The sequence below is a fragment of the Malus sylvestris genome, chromosome 1 (genome assembly GCF_916048215.2).
Source record: "Malus sylvestris chromosome 1, drMalSylv7.2, whole genome shotgun sequence".
Taxonomy (NCBI): Eukaryota; Viridiplantae; Streptophyta; class Magnoliopsida; order Rosales; family Rosaceae; genus Malus; species Malus sylvestris.
Genome location: NC_062260.1, coordinates 13,161,640 through 13,177,799, shown reverse-complemented (window position 1 = coordinate 13,177,799; position 16,160 = coordinate 13,161,640). Strand labels below are relative to the sequence as shown.

General features: G+C 36.2%; 1 protein-coding gene and 2 pseudogenes across 1 annotated transcript; 1 reads left to right on the top strand and 2 right to left on the bottom strand.

Moving 5' to 3' along the window:
* Positions 1–2,363, bottom strand: LOC126632200 (uncharacterized). Its single transcript, XM_050302494.1, has 3 exons — positions 2,275–2,363; positions 1,901–2,119; positions 1–336 (listed from the first exon to the last, which is right to left on the bottom strand). The coding sequence occupies exons 2-3, from the start codon at positions 2,081–2,083 to the stop codon at positions 262–264; spliced, it is 258 nt and encodes an 85-aa protein (XP_050158451.1). The 5' UTR covers positions 2,084–2,119; positions 2,275–2,363; the 3' UTR covers positions 1–261.
* Positions 2,364–2,992: 629 nt separating this feature from the next.
* Positions 2,993–6,621, bottom strand: LOC126627877 (uncharacterized; annotated as a pseudogene).
* An 848-nt stretch (positions 6,622–7,469) lies between these two features.
* On the top strand, positions 7,470–9,484 carry LOC126627245 (uncharacterized; annotated as a pseudogene).
* The last annotated feature ends 6,676 nt before the right edge of the window (positions 9,485–16,160 follow it).

Here is a 16,160-nt window from a genome sequence, read left to right as displayed (position 1 = left end):
TGGAACAACATCAGCAAAACAAGCATGACCGAAATCAAATATTCAATGAATCGCTACAAAAGGAGTCTGACAATTTATTATGGTGATTGATAGTTTAGCAAGCAAATACCTCGCAAACAATGAGTCATGGACTCAATACTATGGAAACACGAGCACAAATGTCTTAAAAGGCAGCTCCTATTCTCCACAAACATCTACAAGGAATAATTCGCATTCCTAACCTCCACAGGTACTTCTTTCACCGGATGGTCCTAAATAAACTCAGTAGTCTTTCTTTCCAAAGTTCTTGCACCAGAGTTGTGAAGGAATCGGGCGAACAGGATTATGTGGCCGTTGCTGCAATTAAAATATAAGTCCTCTTAGAACTAATCATGACCAGTTTATGCAAATTTTAGTCATCAGCCATACAAAGGGAGTGGCACAAATCAATTCAAGAAGAACAGCATCTAATCCCCACCAGAACGCTTTGCCTTTTTGAACAAGTAATTAAAAAATTTCAGCCCACATTCATGCACTGTCAAGGAATATCTTTTAGAATAGTAGCAATATTAATGAATATTAATTTAGAATAAGAAGCATCCGAAAGAAATTATAAAACAAAGACAAATTTTTCATGATACAAAGGAACTTAAAAAAGCTAACAGGCAAGTAAATAACATATCCTTTTATCAATATCTCGAGGAAATAAAATGTCAAAATGAAAACACGTGATCTCCGTTAGTTGCATAAAGTTTCATGACATATAAAAAGTATGACATAGCTAACTAAGTAAGTAACAATTCCTTCCATCCTGCTATATCTGAGGCACTAAAAATCTGAATGCAAACATGGATACATCTTGTCACACTTCAAAAAGGCCATGTATCAGTTTGCATCCTTAGCTTACGGGCTTCAGCTTGAATGCCCTATTTATTATTGACTGGCACTCTAGAGCACCACCTAAGCTTTACTCCCATTACAATGAAACGTGCACTTTAGCCCTAATTTTCAATAACTGAGGGTATAAAACAAGCCTCGTAATTAGTATTAGCAAGGTTTTGTATTTGAGTTTTCAAAAGTTTAGCGTACTAACCAAAGCTTAAAGACCCCAAATTTGTCACATTTAAACTTCCAACCCTGCTCAGATTTTTTTTTCAGAAACAAAAATGAAAAGAGGATAGCGAAACTACACCAGTGCATCAATGAAAGGCATTTAATAGCCAAAAACTTTAACCAAGCATCAATGAAAGTCAAGACAAAACTAGGTAATCCTATCAAGCAGATCGTAATCGAATTCTCTAAATTATATTAAACCCTGGGTTTCATGGGTTTTCCTTCATGTTTGAGCATCGTCAATTTCTGAATCCTTCATCACAACCTGTGCCAGCATCTTCTAAATCATTCAAAACTCTTTTCTCGTAACAATCTGTATCTACTAAACTCCCTTACATTAACCTAAGTTTACTGTTTTCTCAATGTTCCCAAGTCAAGTCAACCACTCAACATTTTAAACCAAGAGCCTCCCAGCTACAAATTGACAAACCTACAATCCTAAATCACAATGGCGATCTTCGACCCTCATTCGAATTAGTAATGCTCACAATCCGATACATGTCGTACACAATCCACTATAACCATGGGAAACAAAATCAGCTGACAATTTCTCAAAATCTACCGGAAAGGTGTGCTTAATTTCACAAAGTGAAAATCTAAACCTCTACTAAATCTAAACAATTCATGAGAGCCTCAGTTCAGTCAAGAGTGCATTCGGGTCCCAACAATTTGACAATCCAAGATCCAAAACTTCACCTTCCTTAGGTTTCCTACATTTTCTCAGGAACCAAACAGAAATCTAAAATTTTGACGGATAAAATAGAAAAACAGAAACAGATTGCGATGAGTTGAGGTGATTGAGAAAGACCTCGAGCTCGGCAGATTTCATGGCGATAGGAATACAGACAAGGAAGATGCCGGCCATGGCGATGGCGGTGTTGCGCTTCCAGTGCTTGGGCCTACAGTACGGCCCACCACTCATACTCCACACCTTAGCCCTGAAATCGCCGCCGTGGGCTCCATCTCCGTGTGCGTGCTCACCTCCTCCCATGCTCGATCACAGATACTCTCCTCTCTCTCTCTTTCTCTGTTGCGCAATTGCAGGAAAATGGATCAGAAAAATCAAATAGCAGCACACAATTGAAACTCTAATCAGCTAATATATATATATATATATAAATGTATGTATAGATTGTGTGTGCGAATTGAAGGATTGAGGGTTTTGGTTGAAAGTAAACGAACCTGAGTGAAAGGGTTGTGGAGTTCGATTCAGGTGAAGAAGAAGAAGATGACAAAGAGCTGCGTTTGGCTGTTCAGTCTCAGCGTTAAGGGCTTTTTATGGCCCAAATGTCTTTAAGGCTTTTAAGGCCCACATTTCTTTGAGGCTTTCAAGGCCCACATGTTTGGTTCTTTCAGGCCCAAATGGGTTAGGGTTGCAATCGAGTTGTGTCATGTCGTGTTTATTCTCGTTCAGAACTAATACGAAAATGATTTCGTAACAATCTTTTTCTCTTTGTGCAAACCCCTGTTTAAAAGCTCGTTTGTAAGTACTTTTAAAATAATTGAAAATGCTTTTAAAGTATTTTTAGAACTCAAAATCAATTTCATCAAAAACACTTACAGTTATTTTAAAAGTCCTTCCAAACGATCCCTAAAATTGTACCTTGATTCACATTTGCTTTATTTGATCCAAAGCTCAAAAATAAACAGGATGTGAATGAAGATTAGTGTGTAGAAATTATTTCCCCAACTATTAACCTCTGACTGTTTTTTTCTTTGTCAATGAAGGTGGAGGTTTTCGAACTTGAGACCTCTTCAACTAAGCATATGTTGTCTTTAGTGACCCAAAAAAATTGTGACAGACCTAAACATGTATTAAATCGAAGCGACTTGTATTGGGAAGAAAAGTAACATTAGATTAAAACTAATCACTTCTAACTTAATATATTCGATTAATGTGTCAAATAACTTGATAACAACTCAACTTCGTTATGTTTTGTTGTTTGATCGATCCGTGTATCTTGTGAAGTAGAAATTTCAGTACTAATAAATTGGTAGTAGGACATTTGAAGCTTATTGGGTTCAATAGTGGTTGCTCTTTGAACAATTTAAACAACATTTCTTTTCCAATCATGTATGACAGAAAGGGACGATTATTCCTTAGTGTTACAAGTAGTAAGCAATTTACATTATCTTCAGGCCGTTGGGACGGCTTTGCCTCAGTTTCAAGCATCAATCTGACACCGTCTCTAAATGAAGTTGGAGCAATACCAAGTGTCCGAACCAACTTGGTGATATCCATGGATATGTCAGGCAGGGGACATTACTCCACGATCGACCTGAAATTACAAATGCAATATACGGCTATCCTGTAAATTTGCAGAAAGAGGAGAAAGCAAATGGCTGGACAGTATAAATGTGTGTTTTAATGTTATCGGAGTTGTCAACACAAGGCAATGTGGAAATCTCGTCATCAGAATGCAACTTGAAACTGATTGGCCATATATTTGTTATTCAGAAAGTGATCTAATGAACGTGCTGATGACTACGTAACTCACACATAGCAAAAACAAATGGTATAAGGTCTACCTACTGATGATGCAGACACTGATTTGATTAATGAGGGGCTGTATCTTCTAACATCGGCAACAGTCTCAGCCATTTGAAGGCGGGATACCCAATCTGGTCCACCGACATTTAGTAGAACCTTTGTTTGCTTACCATCTGCAGATTTACTACAAATACCACAACCATGAAGACAAAAGTAAAAGCTCCCGAGATAATAGAAAGTAAAAACACAAGAGAAACATTTTATAGGTCCACAACTTTTGGTGATTCAACAAGTACAAAAGCAAGAGAGTTGGGAACTTCATACCAGATATTCATCTCTTGGACAGAGCTAATATGACAGCTACAACGTCTTTTACATATTCAGGACACCAGAACTCGTCATGAAAAAACTCGCTTGTATTTCCTTTGGGGAGGACACCATCTATCCACTACATTCACATGAAAATCATTGATTAGACTCAAACATAACCTATGATATACTTATTAAGTTGTCTTTATCATCTTTATATTAATTTGATTCTCTGATTGGAATTTATTAGGTGGGCTCGTAAACTTCACCAACAAATTAGCAAAAATTCAACCGAAGGACTGTCTTCTGTATACCTGGATTGGAAGAGATTTTGGAACCGGTGAGATTGTCTGTGGCCCAAAGATGATACTGCTTCTCAAAATTGCAAGGTTGGAGCATTTTTCAGTTATGAACTGCTCTGCTGCCACTTTCGATTTCCCATATACATTTACATGGGCGGTTTCATCATCTTCCTCGTAAAAGGACTTCACCCCTTCATAAACTGATGGAAAATTACATCAGTCATGAATCACGAACTAGGAATAGATATGACTCCCATGAGCATAAAGGTATAATACAAAGATAAGTGGTTCAAATAGAAAAACTGATATCTTAAATATGGATGCATTCATGCTGAAATAACAAAGAGAAATACCAGAAATACCAGACCGTGAGTAGAATGCTTGAAAAGCTCCTGCATTTTAAATGTTCTCGTACTGAAATAAGCCGCCGAGGTCATCAAACCTAACCAATAGAATAGAAAGTGGATGAAATCTTCCATAATTAAAAGGTTCTTCCATTCCAATAATTGATTAATTCACGAAATGAACAATTTCAGGTACCAAAGAGTCCTTTTGTCATGCTTACGGAGGCTGGGAAAGTCAATCATTGGAAAGTCATACTCATCAGACACGGATATTTATGATGTTCAATATGCAGGATCCATTTCCTTACTTGAGGACATTTGAGCATTGATTTTAAACAATGAAGCTTTTATAAAATTTTATCAAATTCATCGAAAGTAACCCCTCCCCTTTCCTATTCTCCATCTAGTACAGGAAGAAGTTCATACTTGATAGAAGTCCTAAGATTACATAATACTCTATGCTTTAAGCCAACAACATCTATCCTAATTTTCTAGACATTGTCTGCCTCAACCGACAAACCACAACAGTCTCAGAATACAACATTTTCACGACTGGGGACAATCAAAGTGTCATCTAGATTTTTAAGAATGCTTTTAAGTTGTTACGTTGGTAGTATCTTCTATTATTGTTCGTCCATTGCCATTTTCTTTTCTTATTTTTCTCTTCTCTAGTTTTGTTGAGCCATTTGTACTCAAATAGATATGTAAATGGATAAAAAATCTACCACTGTAATGGCTAAGAGAGACTTAACCTTGATCAGTTGAAAAATGTATCAGAAGAGAACTACTCTCTTCAAAGCTTGATAACCAATTCACAAGAGAAGATGGAACATTCACAGACATAGCAGCAGCAGGATCCATTTCACAGGCACGAGGAACGGAGAGTGCAGTGCAGCTCAGTTTACAACCACATCAGGCTGCAAATTCAACCAATACACTTCTCAGCACATAAAGGTTCTTCACTATTTAAGTTAAGTACTTGAAATCCTAACCCCCACCCCCCCAAATTCATTCAACAACTATATAAAAGTGTATACGCAAAGACAACTGTTCGAGCTTTTACACAATGTAAGTTCCCCTAAAGAACTAATTGCTTGCACATGGCTAAACAAGAGTCCTAAGCAATTATCTCAAAAAACCAAAGACCCCATAACAAAAAAAATGAAAAAACGTAAAACAGGAAAAACCCATTAAGTAAACCACATTGCCTTTCAGCTTGAAAAAAACAAAAATAAATAGGAAATCTAATGAAAAAAGCCCGAAAACTTTGAGTTTTAACAATAAGGATAAAATAAAAGGTAAAGTGAATAGTATCAGAATTGACTTTTTAGCGTTAAAATATGATTTTTCGTTAAAATCAACAATATGAAAGCTTTTCGTTAAAATTTTTAATAAAAATAATTCAGAATGCATGTTCCAGAAAACCCACTACTCCAAATTAAAGATTCCACAGATTATAACTTGAACACCACCAATCAAAATCAGTATAATTAAATCAATGAAAAAAGAAAATATTTAGTATTTTACAGAAGTGGAGTATTGGGATGGGACCTGACCCGGCAAACGTCTGAGAAATGGCTTGAAATCCATGGCCGGTCTTCAAATCGATATGGAAATGCAGCAACTGGGGAAATGCGTCGAGCAATGCTTGGGGAGGAGGACTGGAGTGGTGGGTAAACGCCAGACCGAAGGGGGTGGTTGCCGTGATCCCTTCAATCTCTGAGAACCGTTGCAGTACATGCTGGCCTAAGTAACCTGTGCCTCCAACTACCAGCACTCTCTTCTTACTCGTCATGAAATCACAGATTCTCTCTTGATGTGGAAATTGGAAATGGTGGCGATTTGGGTTTTGTAGGGGTGGTGGCGGGTGGGTGTTCTTGGCAGTTGGAAGGTAGGTAGTATTTGTACGGTTTATTTTCCCTGATTTTTTCAAGGCCAAATAAAATGAAGTTGAAGAGTATCGAACTAGCAATTCGAATTCAAGACCAATGTTTTAAAAGGGAGAAATGAGCCAAAGCGTTTTATATAACAAGCTCGTTTGGGTGTTAGCCTCGAGGCACGAGGCGATAGCCTAAACTAAAATTTTTAATATTTAAATACATAACATGGTATTTTAAACAATCAAGTAAGCATGTTAAGCAATCAAATACTGGACTATTATTACTATTTTTCTAACTCACGTGATAAAGTCATAATAAACTAATAGAAATTAAGTTAGAAACATAAAATTAGCATGAATTTGATAAAAATCATGTCCAAAACAACGGCGTTTTGGATTTATGCAATTTCTTTCTTTTTTATTAAATTCAAATGTTGAAATCGCTTAGATGCTCGAGGCAATAAATGACTAGCTCTAATACTTTGTATACAAGATTCAACGAGGGCACCCAAAAATAGAAGGTTCGGGTCACATTTTTGTATTTGTGTATCAATTAATTGGTTATTGATAAAAATTAAAAGGAAAAAAAAAACTATCTTACAATTGATCACACCAAATTAAAGATATATTAAAACCCACGGGAAATTGGAATCAAACCATGCCAATAACAAAATCTTCCAAAATGGGGCAACTGAAAATACAATTTTTTAAATAGAAAACCCAAAATCTTTGGGACTTGGGGCATCAATTTTGATTGAGGAAAGATTCATTAGAGACCTATTAAAGTTCCCCTTCTCCCTGACAAATACTACCTACTCGTATATACTTTCCTAAATCTTCTGCGCATCCGATTCCTCCTTGGATACAGTCATATTTTGTTGACTTTGGTCCTGACCGTTGGATTGAAATTAAAACTTAGGCTAGCCAATTAGCTAGGGATTATTATTTACTTGAAGCCCAAACTTTTCTATGTCCGGTCAGATTAAGGATTTCTACCCCATAAGAGACTATCTATATAAGAACATTAACGCACTTCTGTGTTTGTTCTTTCGCTTTATTCACTGAAAAAGCACTTGGAGAAAAAGGAGAAACAGAAGAACAAGAAGATAATGTTGATGAGTTCGCGGAGTTTGCGGCGTACGGAAGATTTGGACGACGATGATGGCTTGTCCCCTTTCGATATGTTGGCGAAGGCGATTTGCACCATCGCTTCCAGAAAAATCAAGCTGCTGCAAGAGACACAAGAGAATTCGGACTTGCCTTTGAAGAAGAGACGAAGCTACTTTGATTTCTTAAATATTATGCCTAGCCCTAGCCCTACCGCTAGCAATACCAACACAAACCCTAATTCTCCTGTAAGTAAAAGCTTTCATATCTTCTTTAATCTTTCTAGTGTGCTTAGTTATTTGTTTATTATTCTTTTACGTTAATAATGTTACTTAAGTAACTAATACGTTGCAGAAAGAAGGAAACGGATTAGTGATCGTGAGAGAAAAAGGCCATATATTGGAGAGTTCTAGTGGTCAGGTTGGGTCTGGAAGTCATGAGGAAGAAGAAAAGTCAGGGAACCAACAAGAAGAAGAACATCAACCTCTACTTCCCAATAAGAAATGCTCCCATTCGAACATCCAAGAAATCCCAGAGTATGTTTTCTCTCTCTCTGTCTCAAACCGTAGCTAGCTAATTCAATTATGTTATCAGTAAGTATATTAGGGAAGAGATTATTACACACTGCTTTTCTCTCTTTGTAAACTCATGTTAATATCAAAAGAGGATAAATGGACAAAAGGATAAAAGGGTATGGGAAATCAGTTTTCTAAAGTATTAACAATTACTGCCACCAAATTGATTAACTAATTTGTCACATATATAACCTTGTTTATCACCGCGTACTAATTAATTACGTGTTTAATTTTGTGTCACAGTTTACTTGAAGAATGTTGTCCACATCCTAAGAAACCAAGGTCGCCCACTAAAGCTAAAAGTATTATCTTGTTCGGAAAAGAGTTAACTATAGCAACCGACATCCCTGTCAGTACTAGAGCTAGTGGTACTGAACTTGATTATGTTCATGAAGCACAAACAATGATTGGTGATAAGGATAATTTGAAAAGAAAATACATCGACGTTGATGATGGTGAAGATCATGAGGGGCCTGCACATCTGAATGAGAAGAAGAAGAAGGTCAAGTTTGTCTTCAACAACAACTTGAACGCAACAAATAAGGTGGTGAAGAAGGGTAAAAATAAGGTAAAATTTGCTAGTGGTATGCCAGCCCCTGACTTGCCTGAAGAATTCAAGAGCTTGATCTTAGGAGAAATGAATGGGACAAAGCTGCAAATGTTGGCACAAAAGAGTTTGTACAACACTGACATAAACAAAGACCAAGGCAGGTTGTCACTGCCTCGAATGCAAACCGAATCCAAGAATTTTCTCAAACCCAACGAAAAGGAGGAACTAGATAAAACTAGCCTCCTGATGGTTCCTTTGATTGGCCCAAAGCTTGAACCTGACAAGGTATCCCTAGGATTGTGGACAATGTCAAGCAAATCTCAAAAAACCTATGTGCTGAAATCTACATGGTTTGGCATTGTTGAAAGACATAGAGTCTAGGTGTAGGTGATGTGGTCCAAGTTTGGTCATTTCGGGCTACAAATCCTAAGTACAAAATTAAGGATGGTGATCATGGTGATCACGATCACTTGACTTGCAACGATGATCAGCTTCACTTAGCTCTTGTCTTGGTTGAGAGAGGCGATCGTCTTCTCGAGGAAGGCGGTAGCAAAGAAGGTGGTACTAGTACTGGTGGAGTAAGTAGTAGTATGAGCAATAATGAGTGTGATGAAGGACGAAAAACAATTGATGGCAGCAGCAGTGGGAGCTGCACTCCTGAAAATGATGGGAATAGTAGCCCCAAACCGAGTTGTGAAGAGAGAGACCAAGAGACTTTTAATTGACTCCTTCGAGGCTAGAGCGAGCAATAGATATGTTTGTAATGTGTATGCAGTATATATGTACTTTCAGTCATCCTTGTATGCTTCAATCAATGGAAAATAATTAATCATTAGTAAATGACATCGAAAACTAATCACCATCTCTGCCTGCATTCTTCTTGTGACGTCTGTCTTCTGAGTTAACAGGTCTTCTATTTATGTAAAATCCACGCTTCATCTTCTCCCTCTCCTTCCGACTCCTATGATTTAGCAGCAATGGATTTTATTTGCAGACAAACCCAATGTTTGACTTCAAGTATCCCCTTGGGCTTGATCTTCTTCTAATCCCAATGGTGGTGGCGGCGGCTGCTTCTTCTGCGGGGTTTCGAGAGAAATACCGATATACCCACAACGAAGCGGAAGCGGAGAGATCGAATCGAAGTGAAATTAATAAATGGGTTCCGGATTCGGTGAGGAAGTGAGAACCATTTGACTTTTGTATGAACTCGAGGTGGGTGGCTGGGTGAAGTGCAATTGGGTGGGGAGCGACGGGAGAAGTTGGTGGTCACTGGCCAGCAGTGAGGTGCAGATCGGTTGGCCGACAGAATATCGATGGGGGAGCTTTGTCTGGTGAGATGGGGTTGTTTTGAAGTAATATTTTTATTTTCCATATTTTAAGAGAAAATTATTATTAGCATTTCCAAACATTTCATTTTGCGTTATTTATTTTTTATAATTGGAAAAAAAAAATACATTTGTGAGAAGTGTAAGAAAAAAAATTTCGAATGCTAATAACAATTTTCTTTTAAGATGTTAACGTTCATAATTTGGTGTAAAGTAATATGACACTAGTCAATAGCACAAAGCAGGCAGTGGGAGTTTGAGAATAGTAGATCTGAACTCCTCCAAGTGTAGCTGATAGCCCTCTCACACCAGCTAATGATCTTTGCTTTGATAAGTTAAGGCAGAAAACCGAGTTTCTAATAAGCTAGGTCATTGACTAGTTATCTTAATTTCGTGAATACTAATTAGCTACATTTAGTGGTTTGAGGAGTCCCCGGATTTGATTCAAGATCTTTTACTTGAGGACGGAATGTAATTTGTTTGCTATTGTTCATTTGAGGATAGTTCTTTCGGTGTGCGGGACACTCTTTTCCTTCGATCGGGTTGTTTGCCCGGCAAGGTTTTTATCGAGGCCCACTTTGCACACTATCCTCAGTCTGTTCGAACTTTGTTTGTTCTGTTTTGTTTTAATGATTATCGTCTCTCCATTCAAAAAAAAAAAAAAAAAGCTACATATAGTGTGGAGAGAAAAAGTTAATTTTGCAAAACCCTAAAAACTATAAAATTGCATTGTTGTGGATTGAAGAGAAGAAAAAGGAGTTTGGATTATTAAGTTTAGAAAAAAATAATATTAAAATATATTACTTAATTTAAGATAGCTTGTATTGCTGAAGTGATAGCTAGTCAAATTAACATTTTGATCGTTTGCTAGTAATAACAAAAATATAGTTAATATTATTATAAATACTCTTGGACGTGAACCCATATATTGATCATCGCCTTGATAAGCTTGTTGATCCTTAAACTATGCTTGCTTCTTTGTGTTTTGTTGTAATTTGTACGTGATTACATATAATTGGTGAGTTAATAGAAGGAATTAAGTCGCATATAGATTTGAAAATGTAATGACTTGCATGTAAGCATATGTATCATATGGGCCAAGTTGGAGAATGTAAGGATATTTCAATATTCTAGTATGGCCCACATGACATGGTCCATGTGTGATAAATTCGCTTTAATGAATATTGTTTTGGAAGCATCCGATTGATCAACTTATGAGAATTGGTTTCTTTTTTATTATCGTGATGGGTGGTAATTGATAATAAGCTTAATTAGGAAATGATCCCTTCTTTGCCTATAAGAGTGCATAGTGGCGAAGCTACTAAGGGGCAGAGAGGGGTTGCGGCCCCTCCTCTCACCAAAAAAACAAGGCCAGAAGTATTGATTTGATGTGTTGCCACCCCTCTGGTCGGTCGGAAAACCTGTAATTTTGTGAGGACTCCATACTGTTGTGCAGCGCAGGCTGCGCACATGCTATTTTTTTTCTTTTCAAAATATTTTTTAAAATACTACGAACTCATAATCATTTCAATTTTTATTTCTTACCATCAAATTCAATAAAGTAATAAATAACATATATCAAATATTTTTATACATTATGTTCTATAATCAATATTTTTAGATGCTATATACTATGTAATAAATAGACACTTATTCAAAAAATATTATAATAAATTTATTTAAACATCTAGCCGCCAAAATCCATGCCTAAGCATTAGAACATGTTCGCTGCCCAACTAGCTCTTAGTGTCCTTTAGAACTTTGTTCATTATATAGTTATGTAATGAAATTTTACAACAAGAAACAATGCTTAAATCCTCTTTCAAATAATAATGTTAGTTTAAATCCTCCTTCGAATTTTTCAGGCAGCCCAAGTCCTCTTTTGAATATTTCGGTTAGTCCAAATCATTCGTCGAATATTCTAGGTAGTCCACATAGTCTTTTTGCCAACCTTGGACTTAGACCTCAAATGGGTGTCCGCATTTTATTGGAACATTTTATCCTTTTAAATTTAGGAAAACTAATGAAAATGGCTTCAAATCTTTACATTTTAATAAAAAACCACTCACTAACTTTATTTAATAATAAAGACAAAAGACTAATAATTAAATTAAATTAAATAAAAAAAAAACCCCTAACAAACCCAACTTGCGCGTACCCCCCCCCAAAAAAAACACTTCAAACACTCTACTTTTTTCTCCCACCTTTTTGTCTTATCGTCAGCTACATTAATAGTTATTTTTTCTTTCTTAGAATAAGAAAAATACTTCGAATTGAATTACATTCTCCTATTTTATTTTTGTGGTGTTGTTTTCCAATAGTAGTCATAATGACGAGAAACCTTTCAATGTGCCCAGAACACAGGGTGATACATTTTATACAAGTTGTGAGATTCTTGTGTTAAAAAATTAATAACATAAAAAATAAAATTTTCCACCACTTATATAATAACACGTGATATACCATTTATGTTATGGGCACAAGGAAAAATTTATCCCAAATGACACCTAAGCTTAATAAATTGGATGGAGAGCTACATTTATTATTGTAGGTATATGAAAAAAGTGAGGAAATTTTAATTTGGTAATTGAAAATAGCTTTTTAAATATAATTACTAAGAATATAATATTCTCAAGGTTTTGATCTAAAGAGTCACTTTTGGGTTCATCGTTTTTGACGCAATGGGTGCTTTTACAAGACCAAAAGGGTCTAAGTTTCAAACCTTATGAAACTGATCCAAGAATTGAAACTGATCCAATAAGTAGAGACTATTCATGAAACTAGACCAATAAGTAGACATTATTTATGAAACTGGATCAATAAGTAGACATTATTTATGGAAGAAAATAAGAATTAGGCATTATTTCCAAAATTAAACCAATAGGTGGAAACTATTTATGAAACTAGAGTAAGAACTAGACAATATTTATGAAATATGACCAAGAACTACACACTATTTATGAAAGTGGACTATTAAGTGGACACTATTTATGAAATCAGACCAAGAAAGAGACACTATTAATGAAACTGTACCAATTACTATACATTATTTATGAAACTGGACCTAATAACTAGGCATTATTTATAAAACATGATCAAGAACTAGACACTATTTATGAAAGTGAACAAAAAACTAGGCACTATTTATGAAATTGGACCAATAAATAGTATAGTACTGTTCAGTTTCTTAAATAGTGTTCGCTTTTATAAATAGTGTTCAGTTTCATAAACAGTATTCAGGTCCCTACGCGCGTTAGGTTATTTTTTTAATTGCGTCATTTTCATTAAAAATTAAGTATTTCTATCATTTTTATTAAAATTTAAGGGTTTTTCATTAAAATTTAATTCTTTTTCATTAAATAAAGTTATAGCATGTTTTTTTATTATTAAAATAAACTTAGCTCAAGCCATTTTCATGAAAATTCCCTTTAAATTTTGCCCATCCCCTTGACAGTTCCTAGCTTCACCATTGAGAGTGTACATACCCATTAATGTGTACACTGATGAAGGCTTTGACGGTCAATTATTGAGGTATGTAATTTAAGTATTCCGCATTAATTGGTTGTGAAAATCATGTTTTTCAAGATCTTGGCTCATGAATTGGGTCTTATAACTTTACCGAACTTTTAATTTACAGAATTGGAACAAATTTTCTCGGTTTAACGGTTCAAATTTATAATATTCAATTCTCACCCCTCCAGTTTAAACTTACTAATTTCATAAGAGGTGACATCAAGCATGAGTCAAAGAGTTTCGAACAAACAACTACATTTCCAAAATTAATCTATATGTAAAACGAGGATATGCACACACAACTATATCAACAATGCGTATGCATACAAATATACTTGCTTGTTGGCACCTTTTAAATATCAATAATTCTATTTAAAAGTTTTAAAAGACAAAAGGTGCTAGTCGGGTTGCAAGTTGGGACCAAGCGCTTAGATGGACTAATCGAATTTAAATAATTCTATTATATTTTGTATAATTAAATGTCTATTTATATTTAAAAAATATATAATTTCGTACTAAAACACAAAATAGAATCACATATATATATATATATATATATATATATATATATATATATATATATAATGAAGTATTAGAATATAATGAAAACATAGAATACAAACATATAATGTGTGTTCATTTAAATATTGAACAAGTCTTTTAACCTTTATTTAAAAAAAAAAACACCAGTCTTCTACCTCCACCAACAACCCCCTCCCTCCCTTCTTTCCTCTGCAACCCGTACCCTCCCTCCTCTCCTCTGCAACCCCCACCCATCCTCCATCCTCTCTCTCCTCTGACAACTACAAAAATGCAGATGTTCTCATCTTCAACACAGGTCACTGGTGGACTCATGAGAAAACTTCCAGCGGGTAATTCTCCTGCTCCAATTCACTTAATGTCATGGATGTTTTGGAAAGTAGTCACTAGGCAGTGAAGTTAAAATGTTTATAAATCTTGCAGGAAGGGTTACTATCAAGAGGGTAGCCAATTTTATGGTGAACTGAATGTTGACGATGCATTTCGCAAATTGTAAAACACCTGCAGCCCAGTCCCCACCTCGGCCTGGTTCAAACCCTCCATCCTTCTCTCATCCGTACGCAACTTGTCTCCGGTATCTTTGACCCACTCGAGTTCGGAATCGACCACATCAATGCCAGCGAGGTCGTATTCATTATAGAGAGCTAAGATCTCGCAATGGAGCTGAGCGGCCTTGGTGCGGTCGATGCGCTCGGGGTCGTCGGAGGCGAGGGATCAGAGCTTACTGGAGAGGCGGAGGGCTCTGTTGGAGTGGTGGAGAAGATCGGAGGAGGCATGGAGATTTTGGAGCTAGATAGTAAGGAAAGGGGGTCGAAGAGCTCGGATCGGGTGTGGCGAAGGGATGACTGGAGGGCGGCAACAGAGGATCGGACGGTGGAGAGGGCAGAGAGCTGGGCATGGTGGAGGGAAGAGAGCTGGGTGAGGAGGTCGGAGTGGCGGGTGAGGACCTCGGAGCGGAGAAAAGGGAGGGTACGGGTTGGAGAAGGGAGGGAGGGGGTTGGGGGAGATAGAAGACGAGTGAGTTTTTTTTTTTTATTTGAATTTCTAGGTTGATCCCTTAATGATCCGTGACGTTCAGTCATTATCCACATGGATGTCACAACTATACTAACGGATGTTCGAGATTGTTTCATAATATGATTCTGGGATGAAAAAACTTCATGTAACAAATGTTGAAAACCACGAAACTTGAGGGTAGTAAGCTGAAATTTACCATTTTTTTAGTAGAGGTCGGCCTTACTAAGTATGTGGGACAAACGATGCTACTAGAACTATACAAGACAAGGATGAAATGTTTTTACTAACAAAAAGGTATTAGTTAGGAAATTAAGTTGCTACTAGAACTATACAAGACAAGGATGAAATGTTTTTACTAACAAAAAGGTGTTAGTTAGGAAATAAATGAGCGTTATAAATTACGTACCTTGAGCAAAATTGCATAGGGGTGGGTTCAAAAAACCGAAAACCGAAAAAAACCGAAAACCAAACCGAACCGAAACCGAAAAAACCGAACCGAACAAAAAAACCGAACCGAATTGAAAAAACCGAACCGAACCGAATTCTTTTGGTTCGGTTCGGTTTTAGTGATCTAGAAACCGAACCAAACCGAACCGAACCGAATTAATTAAATTGATTTTTTTATTTAATTATTTGTTTTGGATATTATTTTCTAAACCCAATTTGTAAGTTAAAATATGCTAAACCCAATGTGTTGCCAAACTTTAAGCTCAAAATATTAAAAAAAAGTCATATAAAAACTTTAAACCCTAACCTATTATTTATCCCCCATATAAGGTTCCGGAGCCAAACCTCATCCTGAAGTACCTACATCCATCTCCATAGCACTGTCTACTTTTGTCTCAGCTTTCTTTTCCAAATCTACTCTCATATAACATGTAACAGAATCTATAAACATTTATTTCGGGTAGATTACTTAGGGAATTTGTGATGGAAAAGAATCCAACACACACTAAATAAATCCACCCACGCATTTCTTTTACTAATCAAGTTGTCAACATGCAGTTACAAGCAAACAACCCTGATCTTTGAACAACATCATACAATTTAACTTTTCTAAGTCATTTGTACGATTTTTGTGTTGTGATGTTGTTAGTTTGGACTTTGGAAGACTTG

What these genes read in the sequence shown, in the direction of transcription:
- LOC126632200 (XM_050302494.1), bottom strand. Translation starts at nt 2,083, where the DNA reads ATGGGAGGAGGTGAGCACGCACACGGAGATGGAGCCCACGGCGGCGAT. An exon ending in TGAAATCTGCCGAGCTCGAG is followed by an intron (nt 337 to 1,900) that starts GTCTTTCTCAAT and finishes TTTTAATTGCAG; the next exon opens with CAACGGCCACATAATCCTGT.